At 46.1% G+C, this 24,829-nt stretch overlaps 1 protein-coding gene across 1 annotated transcript in view; it reads right to left on the reverse strand.

The window, feature by feature from the left end:
• CCDC39 (coiled-coil domain 39 molecular ruler complex subunit) overlaps positions 1-24,829 on the reverse strand; it is a 180,122-nt gene that overhangs the window by 57,980 nt on the left and 97,313 nt on the right. The window contains exons 15-17 of the mRNA XM_063916326.1: positions 24,032-24,191; positions 23,778-23,884; positions 2,300-2,440 (exon numbers count right to left, since the gene is read on the reverse strand). Coding sequence (XP_063772396.1) covers positions 2,300-2,440; positions 23,778-23,884; positions 24,032-24,191 — 408 coding nt within the window. The remainder of the gene's footprint in view (positions 1-2,299; positions 2,441-23,777; positions 23,885-24,031; positions 24,192-24,829) is intronic.

The raw sequence follows: 24,829 nt of genomic DNA on the forward strand, positions 1-24,829 counted from the left end.
AAGCAGAGCCTAGCATTTAAGTAGATCTGCTTCTCTCTCCTCAGTCCCACGATGCAGGGAGCCTGTTGCCAGCAGGGCTCCCTGAAAATAAAAAACCTAACAAAATTCTTTCTTTCAGAGAAACTCAGGAGAGCTCTCTGTAATGCACCCAGTCTCCTCTGGGCACAATATCAAACTGAGGTCTGGAGGAGGGGCATAGAGGGAGGAGCCAGTGCACACCCATATCTAAAGTTCTTTTTAGTGCCCATGTCTCCTGAGGAGCCCGTCTATTCCCCATGGTCCTTACGGAGTCCCCAGCATCCTCTAGGATGTAAGAGAAAGATTTAAAAAACCTTTTTCATTTTAACAAAGTTTTAATTTTAGAGTTCAGGGAGCTCAGAATATACTTCTCATTTATCACCTTCTAGAAGAGAATAGCTAGATTCTGATCGGTTCCTATGAGCAACATCTCCACTTCTATAAACCTGCACTTCAGTATATGTACCCCTTAGATCCTGAGTACACTACATTTATAACTTATTATCTATACATTATTTTTTATATTTTTTTAAAGCGTATGACAATTATGTTACAATGATTGCACCCCACTCCTATACAAGTTACGGATAATTAGAGAGGAGAGGATTGTAAGCAAAAACATAAAGATCTAATTATCGGGCAGGATGTAATACCGCTCATGCCGGATGTCAGCCAAAGTTGGACAATTTTTTAAAGGGGCAATCACTTACAAGGCATGGTTTTGCCTTGTAAGTGATTGCCCATTTAAAAAAACATCTGAGTTCGGCCGGCATCCCGCACAGCCACCAAACTCGGGCAGCATTACAATCCTGCCCTTCATCTCCAGTGCAAGATAATTAGCATGTTCAAAACAAAACCTATGTAATCTTATTTTAGGTTTTGTCAACTATATATTGTGCGACAGAACCCTTATTGTTCCATACAAATAAACTACTGTATAATTATATTCCCCACTACAGTACAAAACAGCACCTTCCATATCTTTAGAATAGTGTCTTAATGAGATCTGGCGCATGTAAAAAATATGAAGCCTCATTTTCACATAAACTTGGCTTAGTAAGGCAATAGTGCAGACCTAAAACAACCTGTTGCTTTCCTGGTGTTGTGGGACTACGTGTTCCAGCACCACCTATCATACTGGGGCTTCTTGTTCAACAAAACCCGGGGTGCCATAGGTTCTGGTAAACTGATATACAGGTAGCTGAACAGCTCTTCAAAGTTAGGAGGAAATCAGTTACTTGCGAGCCCTGCGTTAATGCCCGTTAACTTGTTAACCAACATTAATACAGAGAATCCATGAGAAGTTCACAGATTCATGTGTCAACAGGGTCGCGGCACCCGGAAACCCTCTAGTTATTAGGGATTTGTTTTGCATCTGTTCTCACTTTGGAGCTAATTGAATACCTCCCTTAATATTTATACTGTGGTGCAAACTGTAACCAGCTATGAGTCATTACCAGCTGGTTTACATTGTATAATAGGTAGTCAGTACTTCCTCCCTGAACTCACATATAAAATCCCTCACCCTGGAATAATGGGGCCCCCCAAACTGCAAGTAAAAACTATTATATGAAACACCTCTGTTAGATTTGTAGACGAGGGAGTGTACACTTTTAGAGTTAAAACATGAAGTTATTTTGCCTAGAAACCATGTTGATTTGGCTGACAAATAACTTACGATGGTCTCCAGTGGCTTACAAAAAAAACGAAAAGAATTTAGTAATTATAAAAATTGTTCAAAATTAATTTTTCTATACTTATATGTATGTCACAACAAATTAAAGCTTTGTTTTAAACCAAAATAAATACTATATCTCAAACAGCTTGTGGGTTTTAGGATCTCCATTGTCATGTTCTGCTTATGAATTGAGAAGGAAGCTATAAAAGAAGCAACTCCATTAAAAAACAAACCAACAAACCGTCACTCCATTTCAGGACAGCCAGTGCTACATACAATAACGCAGACTTATCACAGGGACGCTGTAAACCTGGGGATTTCTATACCTACAATTAGTATTTGGATGAAATGATATGCTCTAAATGTTTATTATTAAATCTACCACAGGTTCTATTTTTAACTTAAGATGATTTGTGCATTACGGTCGGAAAGGTGAAGGTATTAAACGCATGTCCTTATGCTACAAAGTAGCATTTTGTTTCTGCTTTGAGCTTTTGTTGAGCATAAAATCACTTGAAACAATAAAGAGCCCTAGAAGAAACCATAGCTCTATTTTCTATAATGTATAATACATGTTTCTCCTGCACAATTGTGGATATTAACCTGTTTCATGACTCTTTCCAACTTGTGCTTTTGATCATCTGTCTCTTTTTTAAGCTGTGTGATGCAGGGACGCATTCCATTCACCTTCTCTTGGTACAACGATTCCTCTTTCATCATGTTATCAAAAGTGTTTTTCATAATCTGGAATAAAGTAACAGTTTCTTTAAAGATCACATAAACCCTGTTTTTATGATTTTCAAAGTGTGGTTTGTCTTTCAACATTAATAAGACATTTTACCAGTAAGTGTGTCTGTACAGCTGGATACAACTCTAATGGATTATGCTCAAAGATCTTAATATTGAAGTTTGTTCAATTAGATTTTCAGTACCGTGTAAAATGACAACTACTTGACAAACGAATTGCCCTAAATTATATAAAAAGTTTAAGATGCAATAAAATAATTCAAATAAATGTTGAAAGAGTACATTTGTAGTGCACGTGGGAAGAATAAGCACAACCTGTCTTGCTAAACTGACCTATTAGTCCATCTCTTAATAATATGACACACAAAACATGTTCCTCTTGCATCCAGTCTGAGGAACACTGCCAGACTCCGATGGGTAAATTTAATAAATCACCATTTGATAGTCTAAAAAAAAACAACAACACTATTTACTATGGATCTGTTTTGACTGTCATTTGAAATCTGATGTTAATACTCAAATCCCTATATCCGACAACAAACCCGCTGTCAATCTGCTGTGGAGTGAAAGCACTGCACAGAGCACTGAGCTTTATAGTATTACGTGTATTAAGGGTTAAAAAGTGTGGGAGCTCTTCCCCACAAATTTTAACCTACCAAGAGGCTCTGAGCCTGGGCTGGTCTTGGAAAATAGGGTGAAAACAGCATGGGTTCCCCTATTTTCCAACAACCAGCACGAGGCTGAACCAGCCAGTGGGCTGAGGCTAAAGTAGGGAGAGACACAGCGTGAGGTCCCGCTGCCTATACAGCTGTTTCTGTTTCAGTTAATGACTGTGTTTCACCCTACATAAGAAAATTATGATCATTATCACCTTTTGGTATGATTGGTTAGTCATACACCTGACTAAGGGGGTCATTGAGACACGATCGCACGCTAGCCTTTATAGCAGCGGTGCGATCGGGTCTGAACCGCGCATGCGTATGCTCCACAATGCGCAGGCGCGTCGGCCGCCAGCGACGGGGATCTCCAGACAGCAACGGATTTAACGAAGAAAGCAATCGCAATGGCAAGAAGATTGACAGGAAGAAGCAGTTTGTGGGTGTCAACTAACCGTTTCTAGGGAGTGTCCGGAAAAACGCAGGTGTGCCCAGCCGTTTGGAGGGAGGGTACCTGACGTCAGCTCCTGGCCGGATCATCGCAGCGGCTGAGTAAGTCCTGAGCTGTGCAGAGACTGCACAAACTTTTGTTTGTGCAGCTCTCTGCACAAGCAATCGCACCCCTGCACAGCGATTACCCCCTCCCCCTGTAGGCGGACACTACCTGATTGCAGCACTGCAAAAAACCGCCTGCATGCGATCAGGTCTGAATCACCCTCTATAATCCTACTAAATCCCTGATTTTGTGCAAGTGTACCTAGAAGAATTGATGCTGTTTTGAAGGCAAAGGGTAGTTACGCCACATATTGATTTGATTTAGATTTCTCTTCTGTTCATTTACTTTGCATTTTGTTAATTGATCAAAATAATAAGAATTTACTTACCGATAATTCTATTTCTCATAGTCCGTAGTGGATGCTGGGAACTCCGTAAGGACCATGGGGAATAGCGGCTCCGCAGGAGACTGGGCACAAAAAGTAAAAGCTTTAGACTAGCTGGTGTGCACTGGCTCCTCCCCCTATGACCCTCCTTCAAGCCTCAGTTAAGATACTGTGCCCGGACGAGCGTACATAATAAGGAAGGATCTTGAATCCCGGGTAAGACTCATACCAGCCACACCAATCACACCGTACAACTCGTGATCTGTACCCAGTTAACAGTATGATAACCGTAGGAGCCTCTGAAAAGATGGCTTCCAACAATAAACAACCCGATTTGTTTGTAACAATAACTATATACAAGTATTGCAGACAATCCGCACTTGGGATGGGCGCCCAGCATCCACTACTGACTATATGAGAAATAGAATTATCGGTAAGTAAATTCTTATTTTCTCTGACGTCCTAGTGGATGCTGGGAACTCCGTAAGGACCATGGGGATTATACCAAAGCTCCCAAACGGGCGGGAGAGTGCGGATGACTCTGCAGCACCGAATGAGAGAACTCCAGGTCCTCCTCAGCCAGGGTATCAAATTTGTAGAATTTAGCAAACGTGTTTGCCCCTGACCACGTAGCTGCTCGGCAAAGTTGTAAAGCCGAGACCCCTCGGGCAGCCGCCCAAGATGAGCCCACCTTCCTTGTGGAATGGGCTTTTACAGATTTTGGCTGTGGCAGGCCTGCCACAGAATGTGCAAGTTGAATTGTACTACAAATCCAACGAGCAATCGTCTGCTTAGAAGCAGGAGCACCCAGCTTGTTGGGTGCATACAGTATAAACAGCGAGTCAGATTTTCTGACTCCAGCCGTCCTGGAAACATATATTTTCAGGGCCCTGACTACGTCCAGCAACTTGGAGTCCTCCAAGTCCCTAGTAGCCACAGGTACCACAATAGGTTGATTCATGTGAAACGCTGAAACCACCTTAGGGAGAAATTGAGGACGAGTCCTCAATTCCGCCCTATCCGAATGAAATATCAGGTAAGGGCTTTTATAGGATAAAGCCGCCAATTCTGATACGCGCCTGGCTGAAGCCAGGGCCAACAGCATTACCACTTTCCATGTGAGATATTTCAAATCCACTGTGGCAAGTGGTTCAAACCAATGTGATTTTAGGAACTCTAAAACTACATTGAGATCCCAAGGTGCCACTGGAGGCACAAAAGGAGGCTGTATATGCAGTACCCCTTTGACAAATGTCTGAACTTCAGGCACTGAAGCCAGTTCTTTCTGGAAGAAGATCGACAGGGCCGAAATTTGAACCTTAATGGATCCTAATTTTAGGCCCATAGACAATCCTGCTTGCAGGAAATGTAGGAAACGACCCAGTTGAAATTCCTCCGTAGGGGCCTTCTTGGCCTCACACCACGCAACATATTTTCGCCAAATGCGATGATAATGTTTTGCAGTTACATCCTTCCTGGCCTTGATCAGGGTAGGGATGACTTCATCTGGAATGCCTTTTTCCTTCAGGATCCGGCGTTCAACCGCCATGCCGTCAAACGCAGCCGCGGTAAGTCTTGGAACAGACAAGGTCCCTGCTGGAGCAGGTCCTTCCTTAGAGGTAGAGGCCACGGGTCCTCCGTGAGCATCTCTTGCAGCTCCGGGTACCAAGTTCTTCTTGGCCAATCCGGAGCCACGAGTATCGTTCTTACTCCTCTCCTTCTTATGATTCTCAGTACTTTTGGTATGAGAGTAAGAGGAGGGAACACATATACCGACTGGAACACCCACGGAGTTACCAGAGCGTCCACGGCTATTGCCTGAGGGTCCCTTGACCTGGCGCAATATCTGTCCAGTTTCTTGTTGAGACGGGACGCCATCATGTCCACCTTTGGTTTTTCCCAACGGTTTACAATCACTTGGAAGACTTCTGGATGAAGTCCCCACTCCCCCGGGTGGAGGTCGTGTCTGCTGAGGAAGTCTGCTTCCCAGTTGTCCACTCCCGGAATGAACACTGCTGACAGTGCTATCACATGATTTTCCGCCCAGCGGAGAATCCTTGCAGCTTCTGCCATTGCCCTCCTGCTTCTTGTGCCGCCCTGTCTGTTTACGTGGGCGACAGCCGTGATGTTGTCCGACTGGATCAATACCGGTTGACCCTGAAGCAGAGGCCTTGCTTGACTTAGGGCATTGTAAATGGCCCTTAGCTCTAGGATATTTATGTGAAGAGACGTTTCCATGCTTGACCACAAGCCCTGGAAATTTCTTCCCTGTGTGACTGCTCCCCAGCCTCTCAGGCTGGCATCCGTGGTTACCAGCATCCAATCCTGAATGCCGAATCTGCGGCCCTCTAGAAGATGAGCCTTCTGTAACCACCACAGGAGAGATACCCTTGTCCTTGGAGATAGGGTTATCCGCTGATGCATCTGAAGATGCGATCCGGACCATTTGTCCAGCAGATCCCACTGAAAAGTTCTTGCATGGAATCTTCCGAATGGAATCGCTTCGTAAGAAGCCACCATTTTTCCCAGGACTCTCGTGCACTGATACTTGTCCTGGTTTTAGGAGGTTCCTGACTAGCTCGGATAACTCCCTGGCCTTCTCCTCCGGGAGAAACACCTTTTTCTGGACTGTGTCCAGAATCATCCCTAGGAACAGTAGACGTGTTGTCGGAATCAGCTGTGATTTTGGGATATTTAGAATCCACCCGTGCTGACGTAGCACTACCTGAGATAGTGCTACTCCGACCTCTAACTGTTCCCTGGACCTTGCCCTTATCAGGAGATCGTCCAAGTAAGGGATAATTAATACGCCTTTTCTTCGAAGAAGAATCATCATTTCGGCCATTACCTTGGTAAAGACCCGTGGTGCCGTGGACAATCCAAACGGCAGCGTCTGAAACTGATAATGACAGTTTTGTATCACAAACCTGAGGTACCCTTGGTGAGAAGGGTAGATTGGGACATGGAGATAAGCATCCTTGATGTCTAGAGATACCATATAGTCCCCTTCTTCCAGGTTCGCTATCACTGCTCTGAGTGACTCCATCTTGAATTTGAACCTTTTTATGTAAGTGTTCAAAGATTTTAGATTTAAAATTGGTCTCACCGAGCCGTCCGGCTTCGGTACCACAAACAGCGTGGAATAATACCCCTTTCCCTGTTGTAGGAGGGGTACCTTGATTATCACCTGCTGGGAATACAGCTTGTGAATAGCTTCCAATACTGCCTACCTGTCGGAGGGAGACGTTGGTAGAGCAGACTTCAGGAACCGGCGAGGGGGAGACGTCTCGAATTCCAATTTGTACCCCTGTGATACTACCTGCAGGATCCAGGGGTCCACTTGCGAGTGAGCCCACTGCGCGCTGAAATTCTTGAGACGGCCCCCCACCGTGCCCGAGTCTGCTTGCAGAGCCCCAGCGTCATGCTGAGGACTTGGCAGAAGCGGGGGAGGGCTTCTGCTCCTGGGAAGAGGCTGCATGGTGCAGTCTTTTTCCCCTTCCTCTGCCCCGGGGCAGGAACGAGCGGCCTTTTTCCCTCTTGCCCTTATAGGGACGAAAGGACTGGGTTTGAAAAGACGGTGTCTTTTTCTGCTGAGAGGTGACCTGGGGTAAAAAGGTGGATTTTCCAGCCGTTGCTGTGGCCACCAGGTCCGATAGACCGACCCCAAATAACTCCTCCCCTTTATACGGCAATACTTCCATATGTCGTTTGGAATCCGCATCACCTGACCACTGTCGCGTCCATAACGTTCTTCTGGCAGAAATGGACATCGCACTTACTCTAGATGCCAGGGTGCAAATATCCCTCTGTGCATCTCGCATATATAGTAATGCATCCTTTAAATGCTCTATAGTTAATAATATACTGTCCCTATCCAGGGTATCAATATTTTCAGTCAGGGAATCCGACCAAGCCACTCCAGCGCTGCACATCCAGGCTGAGGCGATCGCTGGTCGCAGTATAACACCGGTATGTGTGTATATACCTTTTAAGATATTTTCCAGCCTTCTATCAGCTGGTTCCTTGAGAGAGGCCGTATCAGGAGACGGTAACGCCACTTGTTTTGATAAGCGTGTGAGCGCCTTATCTACCCTAGGGGGTGTTTCCCAACGTGCCCTAACCTCTGGCGGGAAAGGGTATAGCGCCAATAATTTATTAGAAATCAGCAGTTTTTTATCGGGGGAAACCCACGCTTTATCACACACCTCATTTAATTCATCTGACTCAGGAAAAACCACTGGTAGTTTTTTCACACCCCACATAATACCCTTTTTTGTGGTACTTGTAGTGTCAGAAATGTTCAATGCCTCCTTCATTGCCGTGATCATGTAACGTGTGGCCCTACTGGACATTACGTTTGTCTCGTCACCGTCGACACTGGATTCAGTATCCGTGTCAGGGTCTGTGTCGACCATCTGAGGTAACGGGCGTTTTAACGCCCCTGACGGTGTCTGAGACGCCTGAACAGGCACTAATTGATTTGTCGGCTGTCTCATGTCGTCAACAGTTTTTTGCAAAGTGCTGACATTGTCACGTAATTCTTTAATTACTACCATCCAGTCAGGTGTCAACTCCCTAGGGGGTGACATCACTAACACAGGCAATTGCTCTGCTTCCACATCATTTTCCTCCTCATACATGTCGACACAATCGTACCGACACCCAGCACACACACAGGGAATGCTCTGATAGAGGACAGGACCCCACTAGCCCTTTGGGGAGACAGAGGGAGAGTTTGCCAGCACACACCAGAGCGCTATATATATATATACAGGGATAACCTTATATAAGTGTTACTCCCTGTTATAGCTGCTGTATTATATATTAGCTGCCAAGTAGTGCCCCCCTCTCTGTTTTACCCTGTTTCTGTAGTGCAGGACTGCAGGGGAGAGTCAGGGAGCCGTCCTTCCAGCGGAGCTGTGAAAGAAAATGGCGCTTGTGTGCTGAGGAGAAAGGCTCCGCCCCCTTCACGGCGGCCTTTTCTCCCGCTTTTTTCAGGAAACTGGCAGGGGATAAATGCATCCATATAGCCCAGGAGCTATATGTGATGCATTTTATTTAGCCATATAAGGTTTTTATATCATTTTTATTGCGTCTCAGGGCGCTCCCCCCCAGCGCCCTGCACCCTCAGTGACCGGAGTGTGAAGTGTGCTGAGAGCAATGGCGCACAGCTGCAGTGCTGTGCGCTACCTTATTTGAAGACAGGAACGTCTTCTGCCGCCGCTTTCTCCGGACCTCTTCGCTCTTCTGGCTCTGTAAGGGGGCCGGCGGCGCGGCTCCGGGACCCATCCAGGCTGAACCTGTGATCGTCCCTCTGGAGCTAATGTCCAGTAGCCAAGAAGCCCAATCCACTCTGCAGTCAGGTGAGTTCGCTTCTTCTCCCCTTAGTCCCACGATGCAGTGAGCCTGTTGCCAGCAGGACTCACTGAAAATAAAAAACCTATTTAAACTTTTACTTCTAAGCAGCTCAGGAGAGCCACCTAGCTTGCACCCTTCTCGTTCGGGCACAAAAATCTAACTTCTAACTGAGGCTTGGAGGAGGGTCATAGGGGGAGGAGCCAGTGCACACCAGCTAGTCTAAAGCTTTTACTTTTTGTGCCCAGTCTCCTGCGGAGCCGCTATTCCCCATGGTCCTTACGGAGTTCCCAGCATCCACTAGGACGTCAGAGAAAAACTATTAATTCTTCTATTTATTTAAAGCATTCTTACTTTGCAGCATTTTTTCCATACCTGCCTAAAACATTTGCACAGTATTATATATATGAGAAATGGGTTTTTAGGGAGTGCCAAATTCAATGAGATAAAATTTATTTATTTAACGGATTCTATATGATGATTTGGATAATCCACATAGGGGTCTATTTACTAAGCCTTGGATGGAGATAAAGTTAGCGGAGATAAAGTATCAAACAATCGGCTCCTAACTGACATTTTTCAAACACAGCCTGTGACATTGCAGTTAGGAGTCCATTGGCTGGTACTTTATCTCCGCTGACTTTATATCCATCCAAGGCTTAGTAAATAGACCCCTTAATCCCAAGTACATTCAATATATTCAATAATACATGTTTTTATTTTAAAACACAATAAAAATGTTTAAACAATACAATAAAAGTTTTTTTTATACATCACCCATGCGTTATGTTCATTTCAAAACAGGGATATGCTTATCCTCCAAACATACCCCTTTTGGAATAGAACACTGACCTTTTGGGTACTATATATTTTGAACACCCCTGAGGAAGTAATTTATGATGAAATGCGTTGGGTGATGTGACATCTTGTGGACTGCAAGAACAGTCAACAAGCTTGCCCCTAAAAGGGCTACAACAAATTTAAGACCATCTATTTTAAAATGAACATAATACATGTGTTATGTCTAAAAAAATGTTTTATTGTATTGTTTGAACATTTGTATCATTGTGTTTTTTTTTTCCATCAATAGTTTTTATTTCGAAAGAGAAAACATTTTTATGGGGTACAGAACAAAGAAAAGGGGTTACATAACAACTTAATACAGATGTAGGTATAAGGAAGGGTACATGTAGGGAAGGGAGGGGAGGGGAGAGCATCCAGACTGGGGGTAAAGGCTAGTACACCATAACCGAGTATACATATTACTTCAATCATATTTATGCATAATAATGGTCGCTGCCCTGCAGCAAGGAAATAGAGCTCTAGTTCTGGGGGGGTCAAGTTGTATAAGTATAGGTTGGTAGGGGGTAAGGAGAAGATTCTAGACTGTGGTTGTCTCGGTTCGGGGTAGTGAGCGTAAGGAATTAAAGTGGAAGTGGGGAGCAGCTTAGTAGTCAATGCTGTGTATCACAAGTATCTTCTGGTCGTTCAATTAAGTTAAGTTGGTTTTGGTCGAGTATAGCTGATTTATGAAGATATTGGGACCCTTCATTGGTGGAGACATAGTGACGCCACGGGGACCAGTTTGCTTTAGGGGGAGTGGTGTTGGTGGGGGTGGGGGGGATATATTCCGTTTCCATAAGAAAGTGATAGTTTATCTTATGAATAACTTTTAGTAAGTTAGGGGATGTGGGTTGTTTCCATAGTTGAGCCAGGTTAGCACGGGCGGCTATGAGGATGTGACCCAGAACGTATCTGGCGGATGGGGGAACAGAGGGAGGGACAACATGGAGTAATGCTAGAGTTGGGTCTGGGGTGATATGAATGGACAGCACTTTATTTATCAGGTCAAATACCTTTGACCAGTAATCTGCAATCACTTGGCACGACCAGAATATATGGTAGATATCGCCTACCGAGCCGCATAGCCTCCAGCACTGGTTGCTATGGGAAGGCCAGAACTTGTGGAGTCGGTCAGGAGTCAGGTAAAGTCTGTGTATTAATTTCATGTGCATTTCAGTGTGGTTTAAGCATTTGGACATAGAGTAGGAGGTTAGAAAAATGAGGCGCCATTCATTTGGTGTCAGAGTTCTCCCCAGGTCTCGTTCCCAAGTCAATTGAGCATTCGATTTGGTATGGGATGTAGGAGTTATCAGCAGTTTGTACCAGTACGTAATGTCGCCCTTAGATTCAGTCAGGGAGAGGCGAGAGAAGAGGGTATATGAAGTCGCGTGCAGTGTTGTGTGAGTGGAGGGGATTGATCTCCACCAGTGCGCAACTTGCATATAATGAAAGAGTTCCGTAGCGGGTAAAGAAAATTGCGACTGAAGAGCTGAGAAGGGTAATAAGGAGAGTCCGTCAAGTAAGTCGCCTAAACAGAGTATACCTGCACGTCTCCATTTAGATAGGTTAAGATGGGGTATCAGTAGTGCTAGTGTAGTAATGGAGATCTGGGAGATCTGGGAGATGTGCGATATATGGTCTGGTTGATTGGCGGATAATTTGTCCCAGGTTTGGAGTGCGGCTTGGGTGGCGGGAAGGAGAGTCATATTGGTGGGTCGGAGTGGTTTTGGAATACGGAAAAAATCTACTAGAGGAAATGGGTTTGCTCGGTTTTGTTCTAGCTCTACCCAACCTAAACGTGGATGGGCCTTAAAGTAGTATTTAGTGGAAGCTAAAAGAGATGCCTCCTGGTATAGTGGGATACTAGGCAGACAGAAACCTCCAAATGCTCTGGGGAGGATCATTCTAGAAAGGGCCAGCGAGGGCGGTTTTGAGGACCAGACGTATCTAGACATGACAGAGGAACATGTCTGTAGGGTCTTTTTTGGGAAAGTATATGGAATTGTGCGGAAGAGATACATTAATTTGGGTAGTAAAGACATTTTAAATGCCGACATACGTCCCAGCCAGGAGACCTCATAGGATGACCAGGAGTTTGTTAGGGCTTCTAGCGTTTCTATTAGGGGAGATAAGTTGGCAGTGAAGACGTCAGAGGTGGAGATAGGGATGTTGATGCCCAGATATTTTATCGTGTGTTTCCGCCAGTTGTATGGAAAGGAGGATTGGAGGAGTGGGAGAGAGTGGGGGATGTTGAAGGGGAGGGCATCTGTTTTGGTAATGTTAAGTTTATAGTAAGATGCTAGGCTATAGGCATCTAGGATAGAGTGTAAGATGGGTAGAATTGTAGTGGGTTCAGAGACAAAGAGGAGGACATCGTCTGCAAAGAGGCTTAGTTTATGGGAGGATGAGCCAAATTGTAGAGCCGGGAAGAGGGGGTTATCTCGTATTGTGGTTGCAAGGGGTTCAATTGACAGGACAAATATTAGGGGGGATAGAGGGCACCCCTGTCTAGTACCATTTGTGATGGGGAAGGGATCAGATAGGAAGCCATTGCTGAACACTCGGGCCGTAGGGGAGCTATATAGGGTCAAAATAGAGGTAAGTATCCGGTCTCTAAATCCAAATCGGAGGAGGACATCACGCATGTAGTCCCAATTTAATCTATCGAAGGCCTTCTCAGCATCCAGGGACAGCAAGAGAAGGCCTTGATCCTCAGATAGTGAGTCTATCAGGTTAAAGACCCTTCGCGTGTTATCAGACGCTTGTCTGCCTGGTACAAAGCCAGTTTGGTCCGGGTGTATCAGCAGTGGGAGGAACCTATTAATGCGTGTTGCAATAATTTTGGCATAGAGTTTGATGTCGCAGTTAAGTAGTGCGATAGGCCGATAGTTCTGTACAAGGGCAGGGTCTTTTCCGGGTTTAGGGATGGTAACAATGCGCGCTTCTAGGAGTTCTGGAGGGAGAGAGCCGAGTTCAGAGAATGCATTGAAAAGGGCAGTCAAGTGGGGAGAGAGAATGTCATGAAAAGTGGCATAGAAGTCAGAGATAAATCCATCTGGGCCTGGGGCTTTGTTTCTAGGAGTAGATTTAATAGCAGCGGAGATTTCTTCCGCTGACCAAGGGGCATTGAGTGTAGTTAGTTGTTCCTGGGTGAGAGTAGGGAGAGAGAGGTTATCTAAGAACGAAGAGATAGAGGAAGGGGTGGGTTGCGGAGTGGAGGGGTCAGTTGCTAGGTTATATAGCTTAGCATAGTATTTTGCAAACTGATTCGTTATGTCTCTGGGGTTCAATATCTTCTGTTTGGTGGGAGAGTAAATACACTTAATTTTATTTCTGGCTTGTTGAACCCGTAATTTACGCGCCAACATCTTGCCGGCTTTATTGCCAAGTAGATAGAATTTGTGGCGCATCCTATTCAGAGCTGCTTGGGTGCGGGCTAGAAGTGATTTTTGAAGTTGACCTCGAACCTTGGAGATTTCGTTTTTAAGAGTTCTAGAGGGATGGGTTATATTTTGAGATTCGAGATCCAACAGTTCAGCTTCTAATTTTGCTTGTAATTGATGTGCTTGTTTTTTGAGAGTGGCACCCGCTTGAATGGCAGCTCCACGGGTAACTGCTTTAAAGGCACACCAGTGGTTAATAGAGGAGGTGTCCTGGGGAGAGTTAGTGGCTAAGTAAGAGTTGATAGAGTCGGAGATAATTTTTTTTGACATAGGATTATTTAGAAGGTACGGGTATAAACGCCATTGACGGGGTGGGTTACTGAGATCATGGAGGTTCCATTTCCAGAGAACTGGTGCATGGTCAGACCATGTAATTGGCAATATATCAATGTCCCCAGTTCTCTGGAGAGACCATTTGTCGCATAGAATCAAGTCTATTCTGGAGTAGGTATTATGGACAAGAGAATGGAATGTATATTCTCGACCTGATGGATTATGGGACCTCCAGACATCGTAGAGGTCAAATTCCGCGAGCAGATTGCGGAAGGCTGAGGGGGGGCCGGAGTGAGCGACTGAAATAGGTTGAGAGGGCTGGCGGGATTTGTCCATTTTCGGGTCTAGGACAAGATTATAATCACCTAAGAGAACTAGGGAGCCTTTCATTGTGTGACGTATGTTGAGGAATAGTTTACGCAAGAAGGGGACTTGGTTAGAGTTGGGCGCGTACAGGGATACCAGTGTGACAGGCTTGTCGTCTAGCAGGCCAGTGAGGATAAGGTAACGGCCACTTTTGTCTGAGAGTTGGGTATGGAGGGTAAAAGAGACATTTTTGCTGAAAAGGATTGCCACCCCGTTTCTTTTAAATGGACCATTTGCGAAATACCCCATAGGGAAGTGACTGTTCTTGAGAAGGGGAGGGTTAGCAGATGAGAAGTGTGTTTCTTGCAGAGCGACCACGTCTGCTTTTTGTTGGTGGAAGAATGTAAGGGCCAGTCTACGCTTGTTAGGCGAGTTCAGGCCTTTGACATTAAGGGATATAAGGTTCACCATTGCATACATACAACAGGAATAATAGGCAGAGATCTATGGTGAACCAATATATAGGACAAATACTGGATGTCAGGATGTACTTGTGGGTGAAGTTTTGGGCCATGTCTGAAGCTCAGGGGGGAGGGAGGCATGCTAGGATATCGTGGAGATGGGTCAGGTGGGGGGAATAGGGGGGAAACAACATTAATGACAAAAAAAAAAGGTCCGGCATATTGGACCTGCATGACTACTGCAGGGAAAGGGAAAGGATTTAGGGGTTTGCAGTAGTACAGAAAAAAGAGGCGGGGGCGGGCTGAAGAACCGCGTACCGCCACTCAAATTTAACTTCTAAGAGGATAGAACTAAGGCACGTACGTGCAGTAAAAACCTTACTAATCAGCAGATGTGTAAACATGGGGTAATAATAGGTATGCAATAGGTAGTTATAACAATATAAACTAAGTCCCCTTAATGGAAGATATTAATGAAACAATATGCGAGAGAGTAAACCTGTAACTTGTAGACCTAGATATAAAACATGTAATTAAATACATACTGGTGTTAGGAAACAAAAAAAAAAATGGGTAAGTCCCTCCCCTCTCAGTAGGGGGGAAGAGGTCTACTTTTCTCCGTAAATCGGAGATATCAATAGGATAAAAAAGAAAAAAGGCATTGAGAGGACCTGGTGAAGTAGACCAAAGTCTCAGGTAGTCGACCATTCCTGACGGATGGCAGCAGCTCGGGACGAGATAGGCGGTTTCTGGATAGATATGTCCCAATCAAGCAATAGCTTCACACCCGCGTCCAGGGAGGAGATGATATAGGTCGAATCGGCGTAGGTGACTATCAATTTGACCGGGAATCCCCAGCGATAGTGTATGTCGTGAGATCTTAAGGCAAGGGTGATAGGAGTAAAAGCACGCCTCTTTGCTATGGTGGCAGCCGAGAAATCTTGAAATATTTGGAGGCCTCCTAAAGTGTCGGAATTCTTGGATTCTCTAGCGGCCCTCATAATACGCTCCTTAACTGGGAAGAAGTGGACACGGAGTAGGGTGTCTTTAGGAAGGTCAGTTGAGACATTGCGTGGTCTTGGGAGTCTGTGGATACGATCGATTAGAAGTTCTGCGGAGTCTGCTGCCGGGAGAAGCTTCTTAAATAGAGCAGTGACATGGGCCTCCAGTTCAGAGTTACTGACTGAGTCTGGGATGCCTCTAATCTTAACGTTGTTCCTTCGAGATCTGTCCTCCATATCTGCCAACTTGGCCTTAAATTGGTCCAGATCTTGTTGTTGATGATCATGGGATGAGAGGAGTTCATTGTGGGAAGTGACCAATTCTTCCATCTTGCGTTCTAAGTGGTCTGTCCTGTCTCCCAGTGCCACCAGCTCGGTCTTGACTTCGCGGACGGCAGAGGTCAGGGCTTTAGACAGTTCAGACTTGAAGGCGGATAGGATCTGGCAGAGGGATCTCACGGTTAGGGGGGCGTCCGATTCACAGTCTACTCCAGACACTGACAGAGCGGACGTCAGGACACTTGATCCCGTATGGTCTGATATGACCGAGGGGGAAGAGGCAGTTTGTAGAGGGGAAATTTGGAGGGATTTCTGAGGGGGGAAGGAAACCTTAGGAGGTATTACTTCTTTGCTTTTTTTAGGAGCCATTACTCGACCGTAGGGATGTATGTAGAAAGCACTAGGAGGTGCACCGTTTGGTCGGGTCCAATCAATGAATTATAATGAAACAGGAGAACTCAGTCACATTGATTATGCGTACGTGTTTAGGCAGACATGAGTGGCGGTGGGCGGGTCTAAAAGCTCTTACATTTTAGAGGTTGCGCATATGTGGAATATCTGGGTCGCAGAGCGGTCCGTTTGAGAATGCAGGGTAAAATCAAAGTAGGGTATGTTAATGCACCAGTCAGTGGTTCCAATAGGGAGGGGAATTCCCCCTTTAGGGACGTCTAGGCAACAGTTGTTGATGTCTTTTGTCCACTAATCCACTTTCCAGAAGTCGTTTGGAAGGTAATGGTTCTCTCTAAGTGTGTAGTGGAGAAAGATCGACTTGTGCCCCCTCAGTGTTGTTGTATGATATTGATTTGGGCTGGGGACTGTGAATCTTCACAGGATGAGACGTCTGGTGGGGTGGGGAGGGGGGGTATACGCCTGTTATCCTCTCTTCTTGGGTGCCGCGGACACCTCACTGGGGCGTGCAGCTTCCTGGGATGTATGGAAGGCGGCTGACGGGTAGGTCTCAGGGTGTATACCCGGTTTGGATGGCCGTCTGAGCACAGGTGAGGTGAGGGGAGCCGGGTGCCGAGGACCGCGCGGCGGGCCGCTTGCTGTGGCGTCTGTCACCTGATGTGCGGGTCCCGAGGATCAGGGCGCCCAGACAAGGTGTGGTGGTGTGGAGGGAGGTAGACTGGGGCGTAGGGTAGGGTAGCTGACTAACGGTGAGCCTCGGTCAGTGTCAGGTCTCACCTTAAGATGGCCGACGGCAGCGGGACGGGCAGGAGGATCCGTGCGGCTGTTGCGGCTCCCGCGGTGAGGAAGCGTTGCCGTCTCGTCCTGATATTGTAGCGGCCGGCGGTCAGGCACGGGGTGGAGAGAGGTGAGGGTATGCCCAGATGGGTAGAATTGTCTCCGCGGGTCCCTTTCAGGTTGCGTTCCGCTTCCGGAGCTTGTGGTCCGGGAGTCTCCAAACTCAAGGCCCCGGTCCGGGGCTGCAGGTTAGGCCTTAGATGTTAATGTGGTGCAGCGTTCACCAGGCAGGGTGTCTTCTTGCAGTGCACAGCCCACGGCCGTGGGATACAACAATTAAAGTGGGTTTCAGCAAAAAAACACCACTAAATTTGCACTTTGTGGCCCACTATAGCAGGAGCTCTTGTTGCAGCACAACCTCTCCCTGCTGCGTCCAGGCCACGCCCCCTGTATCATTGTGTTTTAAAATATAAAAACATATTATTGGATGTACTCAGGATTAAGTGGATCATCCAAATCATACAGGATCAGTTAAAGATAATTTTATTTCATTGAATGTGACACTCCCTAAAAACCCAATTCTCTTACCCATTTATTAGATCCTTTCTGGCAAAGGACCTTTTTGGGAAATAGACAATTTTTAAAAAGAATATTGGATACAAAAATTGTCCCATTTCATATATAATATTGGCTGTTGTTAGCGCATAATAGGTATAACTATCTTTTAAAATGTATTGTAGATGGCACTATTTATGCCCTGTGATTTTATTTCTTTATAAACAATATGAGAACATTAGCTTAATTTGGGGCATTGCTCTCCACATGTTCTAGCTGTAAAGGGGATGTTGGTATACTTCCTTTGGTCTGTTTGTCTGTGTACTCTCTCTTTGAAGATTTTATGCTGTCTGCTGTGTCCTGTACAAAGTGGCCGGAATGGAAGACAAAATTCCCACAGCAAAACAGGGATCTACTTTAGCTTTCATTATGTTCCCTGTGCAGCTAGTCAGACTGAGGCCTATGGTCAGCGCACTTCAGTATGTGCACAGCCAGAGGCAAACCTATCGCTACTAAATACATAGCTTAAGCCATTTCTAAACTGACCTGGGTAGGGAGTCTCCAGGTGGAGTGCATCTACACCCCATAATGTTCAACCTGAACCTACCTTCCTTATGTAATGGGGTTCTTCCATGAAACAGTATGGTCCCATAACATTGAGAAATGCCCTTCTAAAGTCTGTTTCTCCATGTAGAAGAGGGTTTGGATACGGAGTGGGAGAGTCAGATAGGCTGGGAAGAGGATTCACCCTCCAGTTTCAGGTTGGAAGACTTAATTCTGTTCACCAGACCCTTAATATTCAAGATGAGCCTTAATTAAACGGTAAAATAAGCAGGTGGTTGCTTTTTCTCATTTTGTAGACATATTGGTATAAGCCTGGTTTAAGTCAAACAAATAGTTTCAGGTTCCCTGCATATTGAAAAACTTAAGATTTGGCAGAGGTGGATAAAGTCACCTGGGGGAGGTACACATATGGTGGAGACTCTTATTGCAAGAATGGCCTTGGCATAAATGTTCACTACCTTTAATTCAGCTTTGTTGAAGGATACTACCAATAGGAAGTGTGAGGCCTTCATGAAATCATTATTTTCTTTTAAGAGGTTTCGCTATGGCCTGGGTCAACAAGGCATTAGAGACCTGGACTGAACAACTGGCCACTGGTCTAAAGTTATAAAGCGCAGGAGAGGATCTCCTTCCATTGGTGGACTAGACTAAACAAGCGTCACTATACACTGAAGATGCTACTCTGGCTGTGGCTTCTCTCTTGTTCAGAAAGTGGACCTTGCTGTTTCTGCTTGGAGGTTTTTCTGGCTTCATTTATGGGAGGATGACCCAGAAACCAAAAGAACTCTGGGGGCATTTGCTTTTGTGCAGGAATCCCTTTTTGGCCCAGAATTGGATCATATCATATTTCAAGCTGAGAGCTAATGGTATTGGCTCCTATGCTCAGGGTCCCTAAGTTTTGGCCCTGTCAAATTTCTTGGGTCCCTTACTTCAAGGGTCAGGATGCCCAATATAGAGGAAACAATCATGAACATCTTTATACAGAACCAAGATGCCCTGGCCCTAAGCCAGCCAACTAGACTGCACGACTGTCTGTAGGTCCTTCCTGTTTGTCAGGTAGTCCACCCTCTCCAGTTTGGAATGTCTGGTTTCAGAAGGTACTGAATCTCTTGTGTCAAGCATTTTTTCCAGGGCCAATTGCAGAGCATCAGATATATTTAGGGGCTGTTTCTAAATCAGGTTGCATTGCGATGTCGGACACAGATGAGCAATTTCTTGTGTACATGCATGTAAGTCGCACTGCATCTACATACATACAGAGCCCATATGCACAGAGTCGCGGTTGCAATTACTCGCACGGCAGATGTAGGGCTCAGAAATATTTTGGAAATGTTCTGGGTGTTCCCAGCAGTTAGGTACCTAACTGCATACACGTTATGGGAATGTCCTGGTTCGCGTCGCTGATAGTGGTTGAACACAGACGCAGAATCATTCACATAGGCCATATTCAGAGGAATAATCTGCACCTGTCATAGGGCTCGTGCATGTTTCAATGGTGCAACTGATGGTTCTTCTAAAGACGCACCATGTGGCATTTGAGCGTACACCAGGCAAGGACTTGCAGCTGTATTTGCGTATAGTTGCAAAGGCAATATAGATGTTGATGCACACATGGATGATCCATCCAGGTCACAGACCCTTAGGGGTATATTTACTAAAGAGCGGGTTTATAGAAGTGGAGATATTGCCCATAGCAACCAATCAGATTCTGATTATTATCCTCTAGAACAGTGGTTCTCAAATGCGGTCCTCAAGTACCCCCAACAGTTTATGTTTTCCAGGTCTCCTCACAGGATTGCAAGTGAAATAATTTGCTCCACCTGTGGGTCTTTTAAAATGTGTCAGTGAGTAATGAATACACCTGTGCACCAGCTAGGTGACCTGGAAAACATGAACTGTTGGGGGTACTTGAGGACTGAGGTTGAGAAGCACTGCTCTAGAAGGTGCTAGATAAATAAGTAGAATCTGAATAGTTTTAATCCAACCTCTACCTCTCCAACCTCTGGTGGAGAAGCCATGTATTTAGTATCAGGGACATGCAGTCAGGGGTTAAAATAATACATAGAAGATACTTAGGACACATATTCTGCATCATAAGTATCTGCTTTGTATTATACTAACCATATATACCTTAAAATTAGGTATCAGTGCCTCCCAGTGACAATAGGAAAGGTGCAGGAGGGGGGGGGGGGCAAGCCATGGGCAGTAAAAGCCCATTGAAAATAACAGAAGAAGCGGCACTAGTTTAAGTGCCTCGGTAACAGGGACATGCTTTCACTGCACATGAAAGTACGCCCCTGTCAGTCAGTCAGTCAGTCAGATATGATTGGACAGCGGATCTGTCACTGGATACAGCTGTCCAGTGATGGATCCGCTGTCATCACTGGGTGGGCAGCGGGATGTGCGTCAGGGACGCAGCTGAGGTGCGGGCGTTGGCGGGACCCGGCAGAGATAGCTGGTGTGACAGCAGGCCTGGTTCCAAGAGGATCCAGTCCCTGCCTGTCATTTTGCAGAGTTCGGCAGTGGAGCGGCTCCAATTTAAAAAATGGCGCTATTAGCGTCATATTTTAAATCTAAGATGGCCGCCACGAGCCAATCATGGCTCGCCGCGTCATCCCCCCTCGGGGCTGGATTATAGAAGCCAGCGCGAGGCAGCGGCTGTCAGTCCGCCAGCGGGGAGGAAGCGTGCAAGAGCTCCCGAAGATAGAAGACACCGGGAAGTCCAGGGAGGCGGCGGCCATGGAAAAGAGCTGCCCAAAGGCCGCCGACCCTCAGGTGAAGACGGAAGATGCCAGGAAGCCCTGGGGAGGTGGCAGCTATGGAAAAGAGCTGCCCAAAGAACGCCACCCACCCAGGTGAAGAAGCAGAAGCCCTGGAGAGGTGGAGGCCCCCAGGTGAAGACAGAAGACTCCATAGGTCTTGGGGAGGAGGAGGCCATGGAAAAGAGCTGCCCAAAGGCCGCCGCCCCCCCAGGTGAAGACGCTGTACAATAAACGTTTTTTTTTAAATGTTGTTTGTCTTTATTTTAACATTTTCTTTACAGGAGTACTACAGGTGCCAGCGGGCCGTGATTGTCCGGGCATGCGGGCACTTGTGGTTCTCCAAGTGCCGGCATGCTGGGGCAGGCTTGCTGGGACCTGTATGCCGCCTGTAAAGAACAATATTAGCATGTCATGAACCCCGCACCCACCGCCACTAGGGGTGCGGGGCATAGCACTGGGCTTTCACCCCCAGTGCTGGTTGTTGCTCGGGAGGGGGGACCCCATTTATTTTTTTCTGGGGTCCCCACTTAACGAGGAATTCCAGTCCTGGGCTGACTGGTTTGGGGAGGAATTAATGTGATGGCAGGGGGACCCCACACTGAGTGTTGCCCCTGCTATGGCATTACCCCTCCTGGCTTGTTCAGCCTGGGGCTGGTTTCGGTTAAGTAGGGGGAACCCCATTTTTTCCCCTTCCATATGTGAAGGGGGGGGGGGGGGGGGGTATGGATCATACAGTGCCTCCCCAGCCACTGTAATGGAGAAGGCACTCAGTGATCATGCCAGCTGGTATTTTATATTATGGTCAGGCCCGGCGCTACCCGCTCAGCAAAGGGATGCAAAGCAGGTAGGTGCCTGACTCTAGAGGCGCTATCCCTGCTCTGCATCTCCGCTGCTGCGCCTGGGCACCCTGCTGCTGCTGACGGCTGCTATGCCTGTCACACTGTTTGACAGGCAGCGGCGCTGGCAGCTTGAAGCTTCCCCCTATCCCCCTGCAGTGTCCGTCAGTGTCCTGGGCTCTGGCTGAAAAGGGGGTGGAGCTAAATGGCACCGAGGGGCGGAGCTACATGGGACCAGGCTCAAGAGGACAGAAACTGCTACAAGTTGAGCCAGCCAAATGGTATGTTGAAGGAGCGTGAGTGAGAAAGTGTGTGTGTCTGTATCTACAGTATGTGTGTGTATGTATATGTGTGTGTGGATGGCAGTGTATATGGATATGGCACTGTGGGGTACTGTGTATCTGGCACTGTGGGCACTGTATATCTGGAACTGTGGGGCACAGTGTATCTGGCACTGTGGAGCATATCTGGCACTGGGGGCATATCAGGCACTGTAGGAGCATACTGTATCTGGCACGGTGGGGGCATATGTGTATCTGACCCCCATTTTCATTGGCCATGCATTTGGCCACACGCACAGTACCCCTAACACATTTTTTCTACTTCATCACTGTTGGGAGGGGGGGCATAATTTGTATAAATGGCACTTCTGAGGGCATTATATATAACCGGCGCTACTAATGGGGTTATTATGTGTATAACTGGCGCTACTACAGGGGCTATTATGTGTATAACTGGCGCTACTACAGGGGCTATTATGTGTATAACTGGTGCTACCACAGGGGCTATTGGCCCTCATTCGGAGTTGATAGTTTGCTAGCTGTTTTTAGCAGCCATGAAAACGCATAGTCGCCGCCCACGGGGGAGTGTATTTTCGATTTGCAAGTGTGCGAACGCCTGTGCAGCCAAGCTCTGCAAAAACATTTTGTGCAGTTTCAGAGTAGGTCTGAACTTACTCAGCCCTTGCGATCACTTCAGTCTTCTTGGTGCCGGGATTGACGTCACACACCCGCCCTCCAAACGCCCGGACACGCCTGCGTTTTCCCTACCACTCCCAAAAAACGGTCAGTTGACACCCATAAACGCTCTCTTTCTGTCAATCTTCTTGCGATCGGCTGCGCGTCTGGATTCTTCGTTAAATCCATAGCTCAGCAACGATCCATTCTACCCGTACAACGCGTGTGCACATTGCGGTGCATATGCATGCGCAGTAGAGACTTGATTGCAGCGCAGCGACAATCGGCAGCGTGCGATCAACTCGGAATGACCCCCACTATGTGCATAACCAGCGCTACCACAGGGGCTATTATGTGTATAACTGGCACTACCACAGGGGCTATTATGTGTATAGCCGGCGCTAATACAGGGGCTATTATGTGTATAACCGGCGCCACTACTGGGGACATTATGTGTATAAACAGCACTACTATGCGCAGGGTAATGAGAATAAGATTGTGCTACTGTGTGGCGTAATTTGAAATGGGGGTACTATTGTGTGGCCACGCCCATTCTTTGTGAGACCACACCCCTTTTTGCAGCACGCTGTCCCTTTGTAAAATATGGGAGGACGCAAATTTATCGTTTGCAGGGGGGCGTCGAACACCCTAGCAGCAGCCCTGATTTTGGAAAACTCAGTTGAGCACAAATGAATTTACAAAAGCAAGACAAATCAAGTAAAAATGATGGTCACAATGATAACTGTATATGTAATAAAATTATCCAATTTTATATTCTATAAGTTGTCTCTCTGAGTGCTCCTAGAGTTACTTTGTCTTGGATTTTGTAGTTTATGAGAGTTACGGAGCAACACTCAACATCTCCATTCATTTATTTATATAGGAAGTACTAATGTAGTGTTTGGGTGTGGCTTATAATACTAATAGAGTACCTCTACTACTACTACTACTACTACTACTACTACTAATCTAACTTACTTGCATGTCTTCCTGCAGCTCCTTGATCTGCCGCCGCTTGTACCTGCACTTTTCCTCCGCAGCTTTCTTTTGCTCTTCTAATTTCATTTTTTCTTCATATTCTTCACCTGAGGTTAATTACATTGGTATTGTCTTTATTTATTTATTTCACTTACAGTTATTTTCAGACTTAATACACTGTACATTTGTCAGAAACAGTTTTGCCTCCTGATTTACCAGCAGAGCTGCACTGACACAACTTCTGGTAGACTTACTTGTTTCAGTGACTTTGTTAAATGATTTTCTGTAGGAGTTGTTACAGCTGTTGATGACCTGAAGGGTGTTCTCTAAAGCTTTGATCTCCTTTTCAGCCTTATGAATTTTGGCATCCATCTCATCACCAACACGCTGAAGTTCTTCCTTTTCTTGTGCAGCCTTAAAGGGACACAATAGTAAACTAGTACTTATTTGATCAAAGTTCTCGGTAGAAACAAGCATGTATTCCACAATTAGAATTTGTGGTTCACAGTGGGAGCCATTGGGGCATGTACCCAGGCTTCCACTGTGCACGTATTGTGGAGACAGGGCAGCCTTACACAGTTATTATACATATTTCAAACAAAGGAGAGGCAGGTAGAAATCACCACCCACCCCTTTCAGACTCTTGGCCTTGCATGATCGCCAGAAGGTTCTTTAAATTGTACAGCTGGGATACCCAGAAGACAGCTCCAAGTATATAAGTATCAATGAGAGTGACAGGATTTCCCTGGTGCATGGCCATAACTATGTACTCAACAGCGTGCTGGGGGCAGTCTACTGGGTATGATGGCTTCCTCTTTAGCATCTTCAGAGACACATTAAAACGTGCAATATTAAAGGCAACAAACCTTTGTATCAAAAGTGTTAGGAAAAACACAAGGAAAAGAAAGCCAGTGTGGTTTGATGAAAGAAGTAGCAAGTATTGCGAAAGCAAAAAAGATGTCTTTTAAGAAATATAAGCAGACACAAAATAATGAAGGCAAAGAGATGTATCTTCTTAGACAGAAGGAGACTTAAGGTGTGTACACACGGTG

The sequence above is a fragment of the Pseudophryne corroboree genome, chromosome 4, assembly GCF_028390025.1.
Source record: "Pseudophryne corroboree isolate aPseCor3 chromosome 4, aPseCor3.hap2, whole genome shotgun sequence".
Lineage (NCBI taxonomy): Eukaryota > Metazoa > Chordata > Amphibia > Anura > Myobatrachidae > Pseudophryne > Pseudophryne corroboree.